Source organism: Lepidochelys olivacea (genome assembly GCF_965140295.1).
Source record: "Lepidochelys olivacea isolate rLepOli2 genome assembly, chromosome: 20".
Taxonomy (NCBI): Eukaryota; Metazoa; Chordata; order Testudines; family Cheloniidae; genus Lepidochelys; species Lepidochelys olivacea.
The window spans coordinates 3067226-3086965 of NC_140430.1; the positions used below are offsets into that span (position 1 = coordinate 3067226).

At 56.9% G+C, this 19740-nt stretch overlaps 1 protein-coding gene and 1 long non-coding RNA gene across 3 annotated transcripts; one reads left to right on the top strand and one right to left on the bottom strand.

Annotated features, from left to right (window-relative positions):
• Positions 1 to 2028: 2028 nt before the first annotated feature.
• NEMP1 (nuclear envelope integral membrane protein 1) lies at positions 2029 to 18909 on the bottom strand (the record flags this gene model as incomplete). Its single annotated transcript, XM_084610261.1, has 9 exons — positions 2029 to 5834; positions 6438 to 6611; positions 7389 to 7614; positions 8228 to 8342; positions 9050 to 9143; positions 9663 to 9735; positions 10688 to 10907; positions 13341 to 13462; positions 18789 to 18909. The coding sequence occupies 9 exons, from the start codon at positions 18907 to 18909 to the stop codon at positions 5648 to 5650; spliced, it is 1332 nt and encodes a 443-aa protein (XP_084466387.1). The 3' UTR covers positions 2029 to 5647.
• Positions 10822 to 15834, top strand: LOC311510531. Of its 2 annotated transcripts, XR_014709105.1 has the most exons (4): positions 10822 to 10927; positions 11614 to 11822; positions 12979 to 13091; positions 15769 to 15834. It is a non-coding gene; the product is annotated as an uncharacterized lncRNA (long non-coding RNA). The 2 variants fall into 2 exon arrangements; XR_014709106.1 differs by lacking the exon at positions 15769 to 15834 and having other exon boundaries at positions 12979 to 13334.
• Positions 18910 to 19740: the final 831 nt, after the last annotated feature.

A 19740-nucleotide genomic window follows, 5' to 3' on the forward strand; every position in this document is an offset into this window, starting at 1 on the left:
TGTTCTTTATTAGGTGCATTACGGAAGCACCTCCGCCAAGCTCGCTGCCCCAGCGCGCAAGGAGCTGTACAAATGCACAGTGAGACACAGCGCCTGCCCCAAAATGCTCGCAGCCTGACGAGACCAAGGCAGGGCGAGTCTTCCCACCTCATAGCTGGGGAAACCAAGGCAAGTTTTACAGCTGGGGAAACCGAGGCAGAGAGAGTCAGTGACTTGGTCAAGGTCACCCAGGCAGAGCTAGGAATTGAAGCCAGGTCTCCCCCCAACTCCCAGCCCTGTGCCCAACCCCCCACACTACCCCCCACCCCCCCGCTGCATCTCCACTCACTCCAGCACTGCCCCGCACCCTGTAATGCAGCAGGTGTGCATGTGGCTCGTGGCCCCAGCCCGGGCACGCGTGGACACGCTCCAGAGAACAGCCACTGGGGGTGGGCCCCGCGGAAAGACGCCCTGTGCATCACAGAGATGTAGGGCTGGGAGGGACCTACGAGGGGAACCCACGAGAAGCCACCGAGTCCGTCCCCCCCGCGCTGAGGCAGGATTCAGTGTACCCAGGCCAGCAGAACAGCTGCATGGGGCAGGAGGCCCTGGGCTAGCCCCAGAAGGGGGGCTGGACCCATTTCACCACCAAGCCGGCCTGTTAATTCTTCTGCCACCCTCCAGCACGAGCCAACAGGGTGTCTGACGCACGCAGCTGGAGACGCACGCCGCAAGATCAGACCGGGGCGCCTTGCACGGCCCACGGCGCCAGGCGGAGATCCACCGCCCCACGGGCCTGGCCACAGGTAGAGAGCATGAGATGCACCAGGGCATTTAGGGCCCAGCCACCACCCTAGCCATAAACCCCGAGAGCTGCCACAGAAGATCAGTTCCTCCTTAGCAGCCCGGTGAGATGAGGTTTTACGAGCCCTGCTTTACAGCTGGGGAAACGGGGCCAAAAACCCATTGTGTGACCCGGCCAAGGTCGCCAGGGGAATCAGCCCCAGGAAAAGCCAGCAGACCCCGGGCTATTGCTCTGCTGAGTGGCTAATTTGATGCCAGTACAAGAGGGGTTTGTTTGAGCTGGCAAGACGAGCTGGCTGCAAGGAGCCCACTGCAAGCTCTGCTGGGAGAGAAGCCCAGGGGACAAAGCCTCTTCCTCCCTGATGCTAACCGCCCAGACTCTGAGCACCGGGACGCTAGCTTGCACCCCGAAAACCCCGGAGATTTAGAGCAGGGAGCGTTGCCCATAATGTTCCATTGCAGTAACTGATCTTTGCTCCGGAGCGCCCACAAGCAGGGTGCAGACTGGGAGCCGGGCTAGTACGAGGTACACGGTGTTACTGATCCCGCAGGAATGCCTAAGGCTGGCCACAGGCAGGCTCCCCCCAGCCCTGCAGCTACCAGCGCTGGGGCAGCTCTTTCTTACCCCTGCTCCTTCCCCTCGCAGGGGGCCCTGAAACGCATGTAAACCCCGTGCGCTAAACCAGGGGTCTGGATCTTGTGTGGAGCAGGGACAGGGAGCCAGCATCACAGCCCTGAAGAACAGCTCGGTGGGGGCTTGAAAGCTTGTCTCGCTCACCCCCAGAAGTCGGTCCAATAAAAGCTTGGACCTCCCCCACCGTGTGCGAGGCCGGTAATGATTTCGCGGCGGATGGGAACAGAAGAGTCAGGCCAGGAGGAAAAAATCACTTCACTCGTGTTGAGCTGCACCTGGGATTTGTCCTTCCAGTACCTCTTAACCCATCTGGAGCCCCCCTTCTTCCAGCCCAGGCCTGCCCCCCACCCCTCCCCGCTGTGACCTACACTGGGTGCAGAACCCTAGTAGCCAGAGCATTAACCCACGGGGCCCCTAATGCTTCGGGCAGGATACGAGAGCCAGGGGCTGTTAGGGGATGGAAGGAATCCGCTGATGAGCCTTGGTTGTGCGATAGACCGACCGACGACAGCTTTGTCCAGCCTCTCAGCTGCTTCGAGCCGAACCGCCGCTTTCACATCCTTGTTTAACACACACATGGCTACAAAAACAAACTTTATTAAAATTCTGAACTGACATTAACAGCAAGAAAACTAAACTCTGGGCTCCGTGGCCGCTTGCGGCGGCTAACACTGAGAGCTGGCTTTCCGCAACAGCAGGGAGCGGGAAATAAAAGGGGCGCAGCAACAAAAAGAAAATATTTAAAATTAAACTGGGAATTACCCAGCGTGGCCATAACCTCCAGCAGTTACGTGGCTTATAGGCAGTGCCAAGCCGGATTGCATTGCACGGGCTGCTCCTGCAGACCGCACGTGCCCCCCCACTCTGATTATTTTGCAGCGGTGCCTGGCACAACAATGAACGAAAGCTCACTGCTGTGACATTACTTCATGGGGAGCAAGCAGGATCCGGGCCCTGCGGGGAGCACTTTCCCCAGAGGCGCCACTCAAGGGCAGTTATTGCTCAGATAGTTGCATAGAGATTGAGGAGCACCCTCCCCCCCATTTGTGCTTAAGAGAAGGCCTGTCACCCAGGCCATGCTAGCCAGGCCCACACACCTCGCACGACAGAGGCAGAAGCTGGGACGCAGTTTGCTCTGAGTTCAGAGCTAGAGGTGGGGGGGGCGGGGGACGGGCAATCCAGGCCAGCTGCAGCCTACCCCACCTAGGGCAGGCGGGCAGCCAGCCTTGCCCACTGACGCCAGTGCCAAAGGGTTAACTGAGCCCTGGGGCACATTGCAGCCCTCGAGCAGGAAATGCCCGGCTCTCCTCTACGGGCCAAGTTCCACACAGGCCTGGTCCCCTTCCATTTTCACTCTGGCTCACAACCAGACACTGTGCATAGTCACACAAGCCCCACACGGGGCCACTGTCATGAAATGAACGCACATCAGATGAGACAGGACAGTACTGCCCGGCGGCTCTACACCTCAGTTGCTTTCTGCACTGGCTCAGTGCTAAGGCACAAGCAACCTCCAGGCTTTTGGGGTTCAGTGGGGATGTTGGAGGCCAGCTGCAACTTAAAGGGGCCTGATTTGCAAAAAGAGAGTCTGGGAGTCGGACTCCTTTGAGGGTGGCAGGTTGGACGCCCCCTGCCCATCACTAGTGGTTTTGACCATTTAGCTCACCCCTAGTTTAGCGGGTCTCTCCCCCAGCCCCAAGCAGACCCTCGAGCGCATCACTGCAAGAGACGACAGACTTGGGGGCCAGGAGCTCGTTTCGCTATATTTACCAAGAGAAGCTTCTTGGAAATAAAGAGAACTCTGCGACGGGGCGGTTTTCAAAGCAGCGATCCTGGGGAGACTTTCAGTAGCACCCAATTGACTTGGAGCACGAGCCCTGCTGGAATCAATGGGATTTGTGCTCCCAAATCACTCTGGTAACTTCAGAATCCCACCCTTCGCCCCATAGCTCCCATTAACTACAATGCATCTGAATGGGCTACGCAGCATGGAAAGCCTCAGGCACGGCCAAGTCCCTGGCCCCGCGGTTCAGAACTAGCTGCTCCAGACACCCCTTTGCTCCGGCAAAGAACCTGCGGCGTGAACGAGACCATGCCAGGCCGAGGGCTCGGCTGCAGCCCCTCACCTGCCGCCACGTTCGCCCCCCACAGCCGGATCTGGAGAGTTGGGCCAGCGTCTCCCTCTGCTCCCTGCTCTTCAGGTCTGAGTTCAGGGACTTGCCCTTTCCCAGTGCAGCCAAGCCCCCGCGGGCTTCCTGCCCCACAAGGAGCTCAGGCTCCCCCCTGCACGCAGGGAACCCAGGCTAGCAGCACTAGCTTCCCGGCTCAGGGGACTGGACTCCTCCAGGGAGCAGCAAAGATGGAAGCAGGTCAGGCAGGAGCGTCCCAGGATGTGCCAGGCCACCCAGGCGCTTGCAGACAGATTAGAGGGGATGTGGAGCTGAACCGGAGGCTGTGGGGGACAGGGACACGTCGCCGTGCACTGCATTAGCACGGGACTCCCTAGGCAGAGAAGGCTGAAAGGGTCGGGCCTAGAATAGAGGCTCAGGGAGCTCCGTGAATAATGCTGACATGGTAGAGACGGGGGCACCCGCTCGGGCCCTAAGCAGGAAAAGCGTCTCTGGCTGCGGAGCACTGTGGACGTAAGTAAATGAACCACAACCAAAGCAGGTGAGAAGGACGCATTCAGACACAAATCCTGAAGCCAGGGTTTTCCTCATGTCCACAGGGAGACGCTCAAGGGTGCTGGGCCTAAGTGGGGCCGTTAGCAGTCCCAATCCTGGGCTGCACCAACAGGGAAGCCAGCCTGGCGCTCCAGCCACCGGCTGCAGGGGCACAGCCTACATCAAATAAAGATCTGCACCAGGAGACGGTGGGGAGGGGTTGACAGCGCAGGCCCAGCAGCCTCGCCTGTAGCCATGCGGTCAGCCCTCGAAGCCCCCCTGGCTCCCCAAAGGGGCTGAGCAGAGGTGCTGACTGCCCGGAGGCCTCCGGTCCTCTTTGGTGATCATACGAACAGATGCCGTTCCTGCCCCCGTACCCGTTACGGGGCGGGGAGCTGGCAGCCTTTCCTTGCAGGAGAACAGGAAGTCAGCTGCCCTGCACGCACCTGTCACTACAGCAAGTCTAAAGTTCTCCTCTTGTGCAAACAAAGCCGGCTCCCAGTGGTAGGAGGAAGAGATCAAGTTGCTCTCCCCACAGGCAGCCGGCCTCTTCCCACCGCCCCCACGCCGGCCTGCAAACCAGCTAACGCCCCAGCCTGCTGACAGCCAGCAGTGGGCAGCAGTCCAGGAGCCGTAGCCACAGGACAGTGAGGTAGGGGCAGGGGCCAGTGGAAAGTGGGGGTATTTTTCCTGCTGGGGGCAGGATGGACAGAGAAAAGGGGCTGAGTTCTTCAGTTGGGCTCAGCTCAGCACCTGAGGCAGGGGACCCCTGCGCCCCAGGAAAGCCACCCTGCTACGGGCAGCGGGCCGAGCGCTCTTGCAGCCTGTAGGCATGCCAGCTGCTCTTCACCACCGCCCTGCCATCACCCGGGTGCTGCCTGCCTCCTGCACAGCTGAGACCCAGGGGAGCAGGAGAATGAAATTGTCTCTGTGGCTGAACGAGGCCCAGAGTGCTGCAAGCAGCAGACGGGGTGGGGACTCACCCCACGTTATGGGTGGTACGAGTCCCATTTGGACGCTGTGCCCTACAGACAACACAGGCCTGTGCAGAACCCTCCTGCCCCACAGAGACCCTGCTCGGGTTTGGGAAGGCTGGAGGGGGGGCTTTCCCAGTCCAACTGAAGTCAGGCTGGGGCGACTCAGACAAGCAGCCCCTATTCCTCTCTGCCCCAGACAGGGCTGGGGGAAGCTCTGCTGGCAAGTTGCAAAGCAACATGTGGATTCCCCAGAAGGGAAGTGCCCCCAGAACACCCCTTCCCCGCCCCTCCTTCGGTATCTCCCCCGCTGGGGAAAGCCGGGAAAAGGACAAGTGCTGTGCAGCAGGAGAGGGACCAGGTCTGGTGCCAGCCAGAGGGCAAAGTGCTGCCAGGTTAGATGGGTGGAGTTCAATCCCCTGACTGCCCATGTCACTGGCTCCAGCAGGAGGCGCTGCCAGCCTGGCTGGCTCTGGTGCACTCGCACGGACAGACTGGGCTTTATACACACACGCACGTGCACTCATGGGGGCGCTCAGAGAGCGGGGATTGTATCCCGCAGCTCCACCACCAAATCCATCCGCACGGCTCCCTCACTCAGAGCCCAGGTGGTTCTGGGACACGGAGAACCCTGCATGACCCTCCCCTTCGAAGGAGTCGTCTTCGTCTTCCTCAAAGAGCTGGTCCTCCACGAACAAGCCCCCCAGCCCGTACTCCTGCTCGTGGACAGAGACCTCGTTCGGGGTGAGGTGGGAGGCACCGCCCACAAAGTCGGCAAACCTGGAAGTGAACGAGGATGGGGAGCAATTAACTTCCACTGTGGGAAGACAGGATACAGGGCTAGACGGACCACTGGCCTGACCCAGTATGGCCATTATGTCCCTTAAAGGTCCTAGACACCATTAAGCCTCAACCCCCACAGAAGAATTAGTAACCCCATGGGGAAACTGAGGCACAGGGGTACGGGAGCAATTGGCCCGAGGTCACACAGAGCTGGCACTAGAATTGGCAAGTCCTGCCTTGCTGTCCCAGCCACCAGCCCAGCCCAGCCCAGCCCACTAGGGTCACTTCGGCATGAGGCTAGGCCAGTATGAGGAGCCAGCCACCCAGCCAATGAAAGGCTCAGCTGCTCCGGGCCCTGCTAACACATACCCGAACGATGCTAGCTGCTGATAGCACAGTCAGGACATAGACTGCACCTGGCACCCCTGGGAGTTTTTACAGCCCTGGCAGGTATGGAGTTTAGCTGCAGGCTGCCCTGCTGGAAGAGTACAGATTGCCCCAGTCAGAGCGCAGCCAGCCCTTGCCTGGACGTGCGCAGAGCCGCGGCCCCCTGGCAGAGGGCACCGTAAGGGGGTTGCCGGCACCCCCAGGGCGTTTTACCTCTTCGGAGACTGGATGCGGGAAACCACAGTCCAGGCAGAGAACTCTGGGCTGCTGCAGTATCCGCGCAGCTCCTCCAGGGCCCTGCGCGTCTCCAGCTCCCCCTGGAGCCGGTACTCCTCCTCGGTCAGCAGGCGAGGGGGGCTCGGCTTCGCTGTGGCTTTCTGCACCTTCCTGCCAGCAGAGCGGTGGCATTAGCAGCAGTTCCCTGCCTCGAGGCTGCGCTCCGTCCTTACGGAGAGCTGCTGGGGCACCTGAGGAGCTAGGAGCCTGAAGCAGAAGTTACCGGCTGGAATCCACTGGCCTGGGCCTGAATGGATCTATGAAGCTTTCTGCCCACCTGTTTAACTCTGCCGAGCCCTGCTTGGAAGCCGGCTTCCCCACCGGCACCAGAGGCAGAGAGCTGGTCACCACTGCCCTAAGAGGGGTGACCCCATCATGCCCCAGAACACAGAGACACCCCCAGGCAACAGCGAGGACACAGGAGAAAATTCAGTTCTTAAAGACCAGAGCATCCACCACCAAGCAGGTGTTGGTGCCACACAGTGGCCAGGTTGGGTTGGACAGTTTAGTCGAGGCCATAAAGTCTAACCGGGCTCCTGACCCTTGGCCAGAGACCCCTCTGGTAAACGATGAACGTCCAAGCACGAGCAACTGGCTCCCGGGCTCCGGTTTCATGCAGCCGATCCCTCCCTCCCCACCCTGTGTCGGCCAAAACCAGGCCACGTCTCTGGCTTGGGAACTCCCTTTTTAGCCAAATGCACCCAGGGCCCCGCATCCCCTACTCTCATTCAGCCACACTACGGCGCAGCCGTCCTGTTAACGGAGCCAGTTGGCTCCTTAGCCTGGACCAGATGACTCCTGCTTGGCCGTTCGCTGCCTCCCCGCCAGCAGTGGCTGGCCTAGACCCTGTGGTTGGAGCAGCTGGCGTGCCCGGAGCTCCGGAATCACCTGTAGGTGGCGTAGAGCCACTGGACGGGGTACTCCAGGTTCTTGGTGCAGACGGCAATGGCGATCAGCGCCAGGGCAATGGGCCGGATTTGGATGCCCGAGTACAGGAGCAGCAGGCCCAGGAGCTGCAAGCTCCAGGTCAGCAGATTGATGTTGCGCTCGTTCTCCAGCGGGCCGTACCGGTAGCAGACGGCGAAGCTGGCAAAGCCCACCAGCAGCACGTAGCCTGGGCGAGGGAAGTCAACGGAGGCCGCTATGAACAGGATGGACACCCAGCACCTCCGCCTCCTTTCGGGCCCAGGGTCCCTCACAGACTCATCAGCAAGTTCACGGCCAGACCCCCTGCGAACTCAGCCAGGAATTCCACGCCTGCCCCACAGAACGAGGACTGCACGGAGCAGGCAGGGCAGGAAGCATCCTGACCGTTGGTGCAGCCCGCTCCGGGAAGCGCGGAGCACAGCCACGCTGGCCGTGCTCAATGCAGCAGGCACCACATAACCGCTCCTTCCCCGTCCCCATGCTGCTGGCATCGCTGCTCCTACAGTCCCGGGTCCCTTCCTGGTCAAATGACTCTAAATCCTATTTGGACAGGGGCTGCTGAGCTCGGCTCGGGTGGCTAAGCTGGGCAGATCTGCAGCAGTAAAATCCAAGGTGCTGCTCAGACAGGCCGCCTCCCCCTCCTCCCACCACGCTTTCCTGGAAGTGGCCGCCGGCGGCTGAACAGCCCCGTTTGTAGCTGTGTAGAAGGCAGACGGGCGTGGAAGTCCCAGCATCTCCCATGCCACCGTCATACAAACAGCCTTTGCTTAAGGCAGTGGTAGGTGCCGAGACACACTCACCCAGGAGATATTGCCAGTAGGACTTGCAGATCTCTCGTATGTTTCTGAAGACCAGCTGGATGAGGTAGAGGGAGAAGGACCAGCCTCCCACTAGGATGAAGTAGATGGGACTTTTCTAGGGCAGATGGAAAGACGTAAGAATAAGACACGTGTCTACTAGAGCCAAACCGCCGCTGTTTGATGTTCACCCCAGGGGAAGACTGTTTGCTAGACAGGCCCTATGTCAAAGGGCAGCATAGCCTAGTGGGCCAGGTGCAAAACCTGGGTTCTGTTCCCAGATCTGTGGGGCTCTGGTCCTTGGCCGCTTTCCCCTCCCACCCCTTGCCTCCTTCGACTGCAGACTCTGCCCATCACTCACTGTGCAGCCTCAAGTGGGCCCTGAACTCAGCGGTGTGCTACCGTACACGAGCCAGACCGGGTGGGTGTTCTTCCCTCCTCTCTCCTGACACCCAGAGCACCTCCACACTGGGGCAGCGGGTTTTTAGCACTAGCGCGTGCCTCTGCATACCCACTACCACCTGTGTGAGCTACAGCCGAGTGCGATGGTTTAACCACTGACTACCTTGCTCAGAGCAGGGGTTAGACGCCAGAACCACCATACCCCAGCATTCCTGCCTCTGGGGCCTGGGCCCTGAAAGGCTCTTTCGAGTTTCCCCCCAGCATAGACCGGACCCGAGAGCCTCAGAGGGCAGGAGTTTGTAACCAGATTCCCAAGTTACAGCAGTTTGGCGCGGTCCTTGAACCAGCCAGTCGCCGAGTGATCAATTCCAGCTCCATCACACTCAGCAGCACCCAATTCCCAGACCCGGACCGCAGCCTCACCTTGGGCATCACCTTGGCCATCACGTAGATGAGGATCAGCAGCGAGGCCAGCATGCCGATGCTTATCCCAGCTGAGTAGTGGAAGAGCTGACTCCTGCGGAGATCACGCACGGCGGGTGAGTTTGAGAGATGTCCACCCGCACAAACACAGGCCGAACAGAGCTTCAAGCAGACACACCCAGGAGAGCAGGAAGCCAACGCGCCTCGGGATCATTAAAAGGGAGCTAGGGTGGCATTCACTGTCTCTTGGTAAGAGCAGCCTGCGCAAAGCCAAGCTCCATGGCTGAGCCAAGGGGATTTGCAGTGTTGGGAGATGATCCCCCTGATTTAACTGCCGGGACACCAGGCCACAGCCTGAAAGCTCGTAGGCGGCCTCCCAGCTGTGGATGTTAGCAGCCCTTTGTTTACATAGCTATTACGGGACAGAGGCTAGGCTGGGGCAGGCACCGCTCCGAGGTGCCCCACTGCACCTGGCCGCAGCAGCATCCCTGAGGTCCCGTTTCCTCCGTGTTGCCCAGGCCATTAACACAGAGATTGGGGGGGGGTGTCGAGCACACAGGACCGCAGGTATGGCACACGCAGTGGTCTGGTCTTCCAGCAAGGGGCGACCCACCTGCTCAGCAAATCGCCGCAGAAAAACAGGACCAGGCCCAGGAAGGAAACCAGGCAGAGCTTGGTGTCAAACCCTAAAAGAGACAAGACAGTATCAGAGAAGCCCCCAGCCTGGTTACTTTGTGCTGGAGCCCACATGACAACATGACACGGTCCCAGTAGTCCACGGGGAGCAGCTGGGAAATACCCAGCACAACATACAGAGGCAGACCCCTGAGCTGGATATGCCTGGATAGCTCAGTGGTTTGAGCATTGGCCTGCTAAACCCAGGGTTGTGAGTTCAATCCTTGAGGGGGCCATTTAGGGATCTGATGCAAAAATTGGGGATTGGTCTTGCTTTGAGCAGGGGGTTGGACAAGATGACCTCCTGAGGTCCCTTCCAACCCTGATATTCTATGATCCCGTCTCAGTATAAACGGCCCCAAGGCCCAGACTCTGGATAAACCTGGTGAATCTCAGACCAAGGATTCAAACACGGCTTTGCTGTGGGTGGCACCAAACTGACCTGGGGCTGGAGGAAACGGATGGATGCACCCTGCTTCTCTTCCAGAGGCGTACACAGCCCATGTTGGGCGAGTGCTTCTCTCCCACCCCCAGCCCCTCACCCACACCCCTCCCAAGCAAAGAAGGAACTGGTTCAGTCATTAGACCTAGGGCTAACACGTGCTATAACGCCCTACAACAGATACCTGGTACCGCCAGGAGCCTGTTCTAGGCCCAAAGCAGCTGGACCAAGCTCCCTGCAGAGTTGGGTGCCACCACTTGCCTGTTTTTAACCTTCTCCTCAGATCTCCTCCATTTCCCCCATTGGCCCAAAGGGCAGTTTCAGGGTGCTCACCCTGACACCCCCCTGTAAGACCAGCTGGGTTCTTCCAAACGACGTGGCATCCAGCAGTAGCTAGGTAACCCTAACTCTGCGCTGCTGGATGGAGCACATCCTCAGCGAAGTGGCAGGAATTGCACCTCCTTCCCCGAGCAGGCCTACAAAGCCCCGAGAGGGGCCGCCCAACCCCCAGCATGGCTTACACCGGAAGAGGACGACGCTGTAGTTGGTGTTTGCCTCTAGTAACTCTACTTTCAGGCAGGTTTTCTCGCTGTAGAGATCCACTGGGATGTAGGTGTCGTTCAGCTTCTCTTTCAAGAAGGAGAAGAAGAAGTTCCACATGTTGAACTCCTCCAGCTCTTTCAGCTTCTCCTCATTTTCCACCTGGGTGACACGGATCATCTTGTTGCTGACAACTCGGATCTGCAGACGGGAGAGGAGAGGTACTCGCACACCCACGCTGCACTGCAGGGGTGGACATAACGGGGTCTTCGATGAAGCCAGCGCGCGAAGGAGACAAAACTAGATGGGGATCGGAGCTGTGCAGCTAACAGCTAAATATTGCTTAGCACTTTGTGAGGGGCTTCCCATATGTCAGCTCGCAGTACATGGGGCAGGTTTGTTCCCTTCCCTGATCAGTGGTCTCAGGACAATGAAATCACTGCTAATCTGGTGAGACTGCCAGAAGAGGCGGCCTTGGAAATGCTATTAGAGATACAGGGTACCATTTCCAAACTCACCAAAGTGACAGTCAAAAGTTCACTTTGGTGAGTTTGGAAATGTACCTACAGCTAGCTTACCAAAGCAGTTAGACCAGTGGCTCTCAACCTTTCCAGACTACCGTACCCCTTTCAGGAGTGGGATGTGTCTTGTGTACCCCCAAGTTTCACCTCACTTAAAAACTACTTTGCTTACAAAATCAGTCATAAAATACAAAAAAGTGTCACAGCCACACTGTTACTGAAAAACGGCTTCCTTTCTCATTTTCACCATAATTACAAAATAAACCAACTGGAATATAAATATTGCACTGACATTTCAGTGTACAGTATACAGAGCAGTATAATGAAGTCATTGCCTGGATGAAATTTTAGTTTGTACTGACTTTGCTTGTGCTTTTTTACAACAGGCTCTTAAGACAGGCAAATCTCTAGACCAGGTGCCATACCCTTTGGAAGAGGTCTGCGAACCCCCAGTTGCCAATAACTGACTTCTCAGAAAGTGTATCCACATCCTGCACCTGCATGCCTACAGTCGCCTTCACGTCTCAGCTGCAGACTCTCTCTCAATGCCTCCTTTTCTCATCAGCAAGAACCCTGGCCATGAGCATCTAAAAATGTGAGTTGCAAGAAGACCTGGTCTCAGTTAGACATTTTCAGGGGACCAGTTGAAGGATGAGGGAGGATTTCAAGGCACAGAACCAGCAGCGAGAAAGTCTAGAGTGTTCCTACCTTTGCCGCTTGCTTCCTGCATGCACTTGCAAGTCACTTCCCCTCCCATTGCCTCAGTTTCCCCATCTGTAACTGGGGGATAATGCTCCCATCCGGGGTCTGAATTGAAGCATCCTTGTTAAAATTGCTGAGTCTCTCAGACGGAAGGAGCTTAAGCGCTGATTGTACAAACTTCTCTCAGTGGGCTTGTTTTAGTCATTCCCTGACATGCTCATCAGGCAGTTTCGCCTTTGATAGCTTTATGGAATAAATTACAAAACCCATGGTTCTCTGATGCGATTCCTTCCCCCCACCTCCGGCCAGAAGAGGTGGATGTGAAGAACAGTGCCGCAGATCTCGACAGACCGAGAAACCGTGACACGAAGCGTCCTGACAGACGCTTGCCACTTCTGCCAACATTAGATGCAGCCTCAGGGCAGCCGCCATGAGAAACTAGGCCAGCGTCTGCCCGCTGTGGCAGGAGAGATCAGGGTGACAAGGGGCGTCAGGGGGAGGAACAGCCCTGCACTGATGTCTGACGAAGCCTCGAGTATCACTATGAACACTGGCACTTTGATAGCCCCCGCATGCCAGCTGCCAAACAGCAGTTCCTCTCGCTTTTCCTACCCTGAGTAGCCCCTGGGGCTCCTCTGCCTGACGAGCAGCAGGGCGACCCTACTTTGAGCCTATGTCTGACACTGCTGGAAACAGGAGCCTTACGGCTGACAGCAGTGTCTCCTTCAGCCAGCAACATGGAGGGCTTCCCCACCAGAAAACGCTCATCTGCAGCAGGCCTTATCCCCGGTTTCCAGCTGACACCCAGAGAGCTTAAGTGACTTGCTCAAGGCCACAAGAGTGAGTGGCAGGGTGGGGGGGGAAAAGAGAACTCTGAACTCCCGACGCTCAGTCCATTGTTCTAACCACACCACGACACTTTCGCCCAACACTGGGAATAGAACCCAGGAGTCCTGAAACCAAGCCTGCTGGTTCTAACCACTACAATGCATTCCTAGGACACCTGTGGTTGTCTTTTGGCCTTACTGTGCTCTCTCCTGCCTGTACAGCCCCAGAAACATTCTGGCTCCTAACCTCATATAAACCACAGGACGAGAAGGGCAAGGAACAAAGGCTGGGAACACATCTGGGACTGGCCAGCAGCAGGAGCATTCAGACACAGGTAGGGGTCCAAGCAAGAAGTTTCTCTCCAGGGACCAGCCCTTACCTTGTTGCTACCGCACCCGCCCCAAGGAGAGGAGATAAAGAGATAAGGGGGTTTGGTCCGAGAGGTTCTTTCGCTGGTTCACACAAACCCGACAAAGCCTCTTTCATTCAGACTCTTGGCTTGAATGTAAATAATGGGAGTGGGGCAGCAGAGAGACGCAGACCTGGTTTTGCAGCAGCAGGCAAAGTGGGCGCTGGTTCCTACCTGCATCCGGGTCCAGATGTCATGCCATTTTGGGATCACCACATTGGTGTAGCAGAACTGCCACGGGAACGTCAGATGGCTCACATGCCCTTCTTCAAGTTGGATCACCGACTTCTCAGCACCTTCATTAGACAGGGGAGAGGGATAAGAAAGATTTAGTAACAAACTAGACCCGATGCAGCTATACCCATTCGTGTCTGGGAGCGAGCCTGTCCTGTGTCCGGCACAAGACACCGGGGGGGGAAGTTCTCTTTAATTTCATTTAAAAGAACTGTGTTTGTTTTGATATCAATTCAATTGATTTCACAGGGCCCCTTCCCCAACCTTCGGCGCACCCTGATGAGGGAAGCTGGAAGTTTTGGCATTTATAACAGGTGGCCCCTGGGGAAAGGGTCCGAGATCAAGAGATGGGCACTTGAACTGGGTGTTTGGGCTCAAAGGTCCTGAGCTACAGTTTCAGGCTTTCTGCAGACTCAGGAAGGCATCCCAGCAGCACTTCACCCTTGGCTCGTGTTGCTACAGGTTTTCTTCACACTCACCAGGGACGAAACAATCGTGGGTGGCTTGTTTTTAAGGGAAAGGAGTACTTGTGGCACCTTAGAGACTAACCAATTTATTTGAGCATAAGCTTTCGTGAGCTACAGCTCACTTCATCGGATGCATATTGTGGAAACTGCAGAAGACATTATATACACACAAAGCATGAAAAAATACCTCCCTCCACCCCACTTTCCTGTTGGTAATAGCTAAAAGTACCTCCCCCCACCCCACTCTCCTGCTGGTAATAGCTTATCTTAGATAAGCTATTACCAGCAGGAGAGTGGGGTGAGGTATTTTTTCATGCTTTGTGTGTATAAAAGACTTCCTACGCTTTCCACAGTATGCATCCGATGAAGTGAGCTGTAGCTCACGAAAGCTTATGCTCAGATAAATTGGTTAGTCTCTAAGGTGCCACAAGTCCTCCTTTTCTTTTTGCGAATACAGACTAACACGGCTGTTACTCTGAAACTTGTTTTTAAGGGGAGACTTAGAACCTAGAGAACATTCCCGCAAGCAATAGGTGGATTTCATGGCTAGTTCCACAGCCCCAGGACTCATGGGACTCTGGCAGTGAGTTCTCTGGGAGCAATTCTGTTTAAAGAAAGAGCAAACACGTCCCCCGAAACTAGGGATCGGGCACTTGGTGATACCACCAGCACCAAACAAGCTGTCCTGGGAATGCTGAGGTCAAGGGAAACACCAACCAGAGACTAATTGCATGGAGCCTTCCTAAAACATGAATTTGATTCTAAGCTCAATCGTGCAGTTCCACTGACTTCTGTGCAATTTCTCCCGATTTACACTAACACAACAAGAGGATCAGGGCCCAATGTGCATCCCACATAGACCTCATTAGAGTTTACATAAGAACGGCCAGACTGGGGAAGATCAGTGGTCCACTTAGCCCAGTATCCTGCCTGACAGTGGCCATCTGAGCAGGGTTGGGATTTCGGAGTCACCCGACATTTTTCCCCAGTGATCTCCTCCCCAAGAAGCTCTGAGCCTGACGTTCTTTGGCCCTCCATGTGTGTTGCAAGCACACCCACTCTGCGAGAGACAGCCCTGGGGGAATTTATTCAGCAACCACATCGGTGAGAGAAATTCACCGAGTTTAAGGCCAGAAGGGACCAATGTGGTATCTCCTGAATAACACAGGTCCTAACCTCCCTATATTAGTTCCTGCTTCAGGTCCAATGTCTATGGCTGAAGGAGAATGGCTGGGGGCGGGGGGGGATCCCCCATTTCTGCCAGTACTGAGTCCTTAGTTCACCCATAACTTGTGAGGTGAACTAAGGACCATTTTCACTCAGCAGGCAGAAGGAAACACTCATTAACTTCAGCTTCACTCCTGGAACAAGGCCAGATATAGCTTTACAGTCAACTACAGCCTTAGACCATGCCTCAGTTTACCTTCTCTGTCATAATACAGCACCGCTGTAGGTAGAGGATGGCGGTAGAAAGGGGAAGCATACTGGAGTTCTGATCAGCTAGGAGGGTGGCCATTATTTTTGGTCACTATAAGTAACTTTGTTCATTTAAAAGATATTCCATTGAACTCCTCCCGATTTATAACCGGCTTGGCATCTGTAAGTGCCTTTGCAAGGAGATAGTCCTCTTCTCTAGCCTCCTTAGGAAAAAGCCAAACCCCAGGCTTTCATCAATGCATGCGTGTGTTGTGAAGAGGCTCCCGAGAGTCTTTTCTCAACAGGCGCACATATCTCCCACGGAGATGGCTCAGGCGTATAGATTCACTGCAGAGAGTGGGTGTTTGAGTAATGCTGTGTGACTTTAAACTATTTACCAACGTGCTCAAGTTCATAGAAAAGTGTTATTCCCCAAGAGGGGAGACATTAGATAGCTTAATGTTGTTTTTTTTTACTCTACCTAGGGAAAGAACGTGACTTACATTAAAAATCGCCATGCTACAGTCACTACGTTGTGTGCCCAGACAGCATGTGCTGCTCACACGGATTAATGGATGTTTGTTAATGCTTTGTGCTAGGCACATCCCTGTTCACACCGATGACGCCCCGAGTCCCTTCCAAGCCTGATATTCTATGATCCTTAGTGGTTAATAATAATACCACGCTCACCTATAACACTTTTCATCCATAGATCTCAAAGCACTTTACTTTTATAGATGGGGAAAATGAGGCACAGAGCAGGGACGTGACTTGCCTGAGGTCACCCAGCAGGCCAGTGGCAGAACCAGGTCTCCAAGGCCCAGTCAGTGCCCTACCCACTAGGTCACACTGCCTCCCGAGCGACATTTTTGGGGTTTCCAATCAGATACCCTACTCCCTTCTCCACCAAGGCAAACAGACTGGCGAGCCTGCTAACCCCATGACAGAGGTCATTGCCATTCAATCCATTCTCTGCTCCCCAGAGAAACTAACAGTCACACGAATAGAGAAACACTCCCACAGAAGCTAACAGCACCTTCGGGGCATCCTCAGGCACTTAGAGAGGCACAAACATAGCCACGAAGTGAGATTATCACAAGAAGGAATTGGCACTTTGTTTATAACTCACAGTTCAAAGAGTGCGGCTCAGAAGCAGAGATTTCAATGCACAAATTAACATGCTTTGGGGCACGCCACCATCCCCACACACACCCACCACCCCAAACTTCTCAGTTAACACAAAACACAATAGATTTAACTTTTCCTTTTCTCTAGCTTTGAAGTGGGAATTTTCTGGAGTCTTCTAAACAGATCAAAAGCCTTGGCTTGTTTTCCTCTAGCTTCGGCATCTGTAGGAAGTGCACACAGAAAGGCATCCTCCTCCCAACCAATGAAAGTGGTTTTGCCACCTCTGACACTTCCGTGAGGCAAGGGCCTAGAGGTCGTTAACTAAGACTGAGGTCCCATTGTGCTGGGCACTGCACAAGCAGTGTCTGGCCCAAAGAGTTCACGGTCTCAACTAGAGAAGGAGTGGGAGACAAAGAATCATCATTTTACCACTGCAGAACTGGGGCGTAGAAAGATCAAGGACTTAAAAGGAAATCTGGGGCAGAGCCAGGAGCTGAACCCAAGTGCCAGTTCAGTGCCTCACCCACCAGCCCACGCTTCCTCCGATCTCTGCCCACCCTGCGCAGAGACGAATCAATCAGTTTGTATGGAGAGGGAACGGAGAGGGAGCCAACTAGAAAGGATTATCGGATACTTGCATTATGGTGGCACCTTAAGGGGACCTGGTCGGGATTATGGTTTGATAGCACAAGGTGCTGTGCACAAGGTGCCCCCTGCCTCCCCACCAGTGCCAACATGTCCCCCATCCTCTGCCAACATCCTCTTTTATCCTGCGTCATTCCCATCGCTCGAGTCCCTCCTCTGAGGGGCTCACAAGATTGACTTGGAATGGAAGCATTTAAAACAGTGCATCATAACGCATTTCAGGTGATTCCCCAGACTGAGCGGTGATCCTGCCCCGCCCTGCCAGCGCCCCACCCAGCCCCATGCTGCCTACCAGCACCATCCTCCCCTGTCTCAACCCCCACTGTACACAGCCGTACACAGCCTGCCAGTGCCTGCCTGTCCCACCAATCTTCCGCCCCAACTCCCCAGGGGTTCACAGTTCTCTGATTTGGGTCCACCGCCCATAAGTCTCTCCCCACCCGCAAGTCACTGCACGTGACCCCCAAAGAACAGCCTGGATCTGCTGGCAAGGTGGGGTGGGGTGGGGCAGCGAGTGCTAGGATTTTTTGGGTGGGGGGGTGGCAATTTAACACAGCAGCAGGCAGCGCTGATGAGATTACAAGGAGCTCCCAGGATGGGGTGACAGAAGGGGACAGAGCAGGGTGATGGGGATTTACCTGCTGCCTCCCTGCACAGGGGCAGCCAGTGGAGTCAGGGCGGGAGGAGAAGAGAGAAAAATTCAGAAAAAATCACAGTTCCCCATGGGCCTATAGTCAGCATCCCCCCGGCTCACCAACACCCCATGCCGGGTGCCCTCAGGAAAGGGCCCCCACACCTGCCCCACTCCCACACCCAGACTCTGGGCCTCCCTGGGTTCCCATCCATCCCCCCCATACCTGCCTCCCCTCCCTTCCTCCCGCCCCAAGTCCCAGCCCCCCAGTGCCTGCGCCCCACACCCCAGGTCCCTCAGCCTGTCTCCCCCAGCCCCAGCCCCCCCCCCAATTCCCCCACTCCCCATCTCTGTCCCACCCCAGTCCCTGCCCCCCAGTGCCTGCGCCCCACACCCCAGGTCCCTCAGCCTGTCTCCCCCAGCCCCCCCCAATTCCCCCACTCCCCATCCCTGTCCCACCCCAGTCCCTGCCCCCCAGTGCCTGCGCCCCACACCCCAGGTCCCTCAGCCTGTCTCCCCCAGCCCCAGCCCCCCCCCAATTCCCCCACTCCCCATCCCTGTCCCACCCCAGTCCCTGCCCCCCAGTGCCTGCGCCCCACACCCCAGGTCCCTCAGCCTGTCTCCCCCAGCCCCCAGTCCCAGCCCCCCCAATTCCCCCACTCCCCATCTCTGTCCCACCCCAGTCCCTGCCCCCTCCCGGGTCCCAGCCCCCCAGTGCCTGCGCCCCACACCCCAGGTCCCTCAGCCTGTCTCCCCCACTCCCCTGGTCCCCATCTCTGTCCCACCCCAGTCCCTGCCCCCTCCCGGGTCCCAGCCCCCCAGTGCCTGCGCCCCACACCCCAGGTCCCTCAGCCTGTCTCCCCCAGTCCCTGCCCCCCCACTCCCCATCCCTGTCCCACCCCAGTCCCTGCCCCCCACACCCCAAGTCCCTGCCCCCATTTCTACCCAGTCCCTACCCCCTCCCGGGTCCCAGCCCCCCAGTGCCTGCGCCCCACACCCCAGGTCCCCCAGTCCTCCCACTCCCCTGGTCCCCATCTCTGTCCCACCCCAGTGCCTGCGCCCTGCGCCCCCCGCCCCGGTCCCTTGGGGCCCCCCCGGTACCTGCTGCGCCTGCGCCCCCCGCCAGCGCCAGCAGCACCAGGGTCCCCAGGAGCCGCCGCCCCGGGGCTGGTTTCATCCCTCCCGCCATGGCCGCGCCACGCACTTCCGCCCGCACCGTCATCAGCCCGCCCTAGCAACCAGGAGGACGGGCGGGCCGCGGGCCTATGAGCGCCCAAGTCTGCAGTGACGTAAATTCCCACCTCCTACCAACCGAGCGGGCCGACAGCCCCCCTCAGCCTATCAGAGAGCGGTTCAGGTCACGGCCACGCCCAGCGTCCGCTTACCGCTCGTCACGCTGACTGACACGCTAGACAACCTATGATAGGACAGCTTAGCCCCATAGTAACCCTTAGACCGGCCCTCAGTAACCAATCAGTCCCATCGTAACCTTTACACCCTCCCCCTAGCAACTACGGTGACTGACAGCTTCCCCAGTCTATCAGAACACAATACAGCCCGAACCCTAACAACCAGGCTGATTGACAGGCCTCTCCACCTATCACGAGACGACTTTGTCCCTTGGCAACGTTTGACTCATGGCTGAACCAACCGATTGTAGGGTCCCTCGTGGGGGGAGGGCTGGGTTGTTATTGTGGGGTCCCTCGTGGGGGGGGGCTGGGTTGTTATTGTAGGGTCCCTCGTGGGGGGGATGGGTTGTTATTGTAGGGTCCCTCGTGGGGGGAGGGGCTGGGTTGTTATTGTAGGGTCCCTCATGGGGGGGCTGGGTTGTTATTGTAGGGTCCCTCGAGGAGGGAGGGGCTGGGTTGTTATTGTAGGGTCCCTCGTGGGGGGGCTGGGTTGTTATTGTAGGGTCCCTCGTGGGGGGGATGGGTTGTTATTGTAGGGTCCCTCGAGGAGGGAGGGGCTGGGTTGTTATTGTAGGGGCTCTTGCATCAGCCATCTGACCACAACACCCCCTGTTCCAAGTCCTTCCACCTCCTGCCTGTGCTTC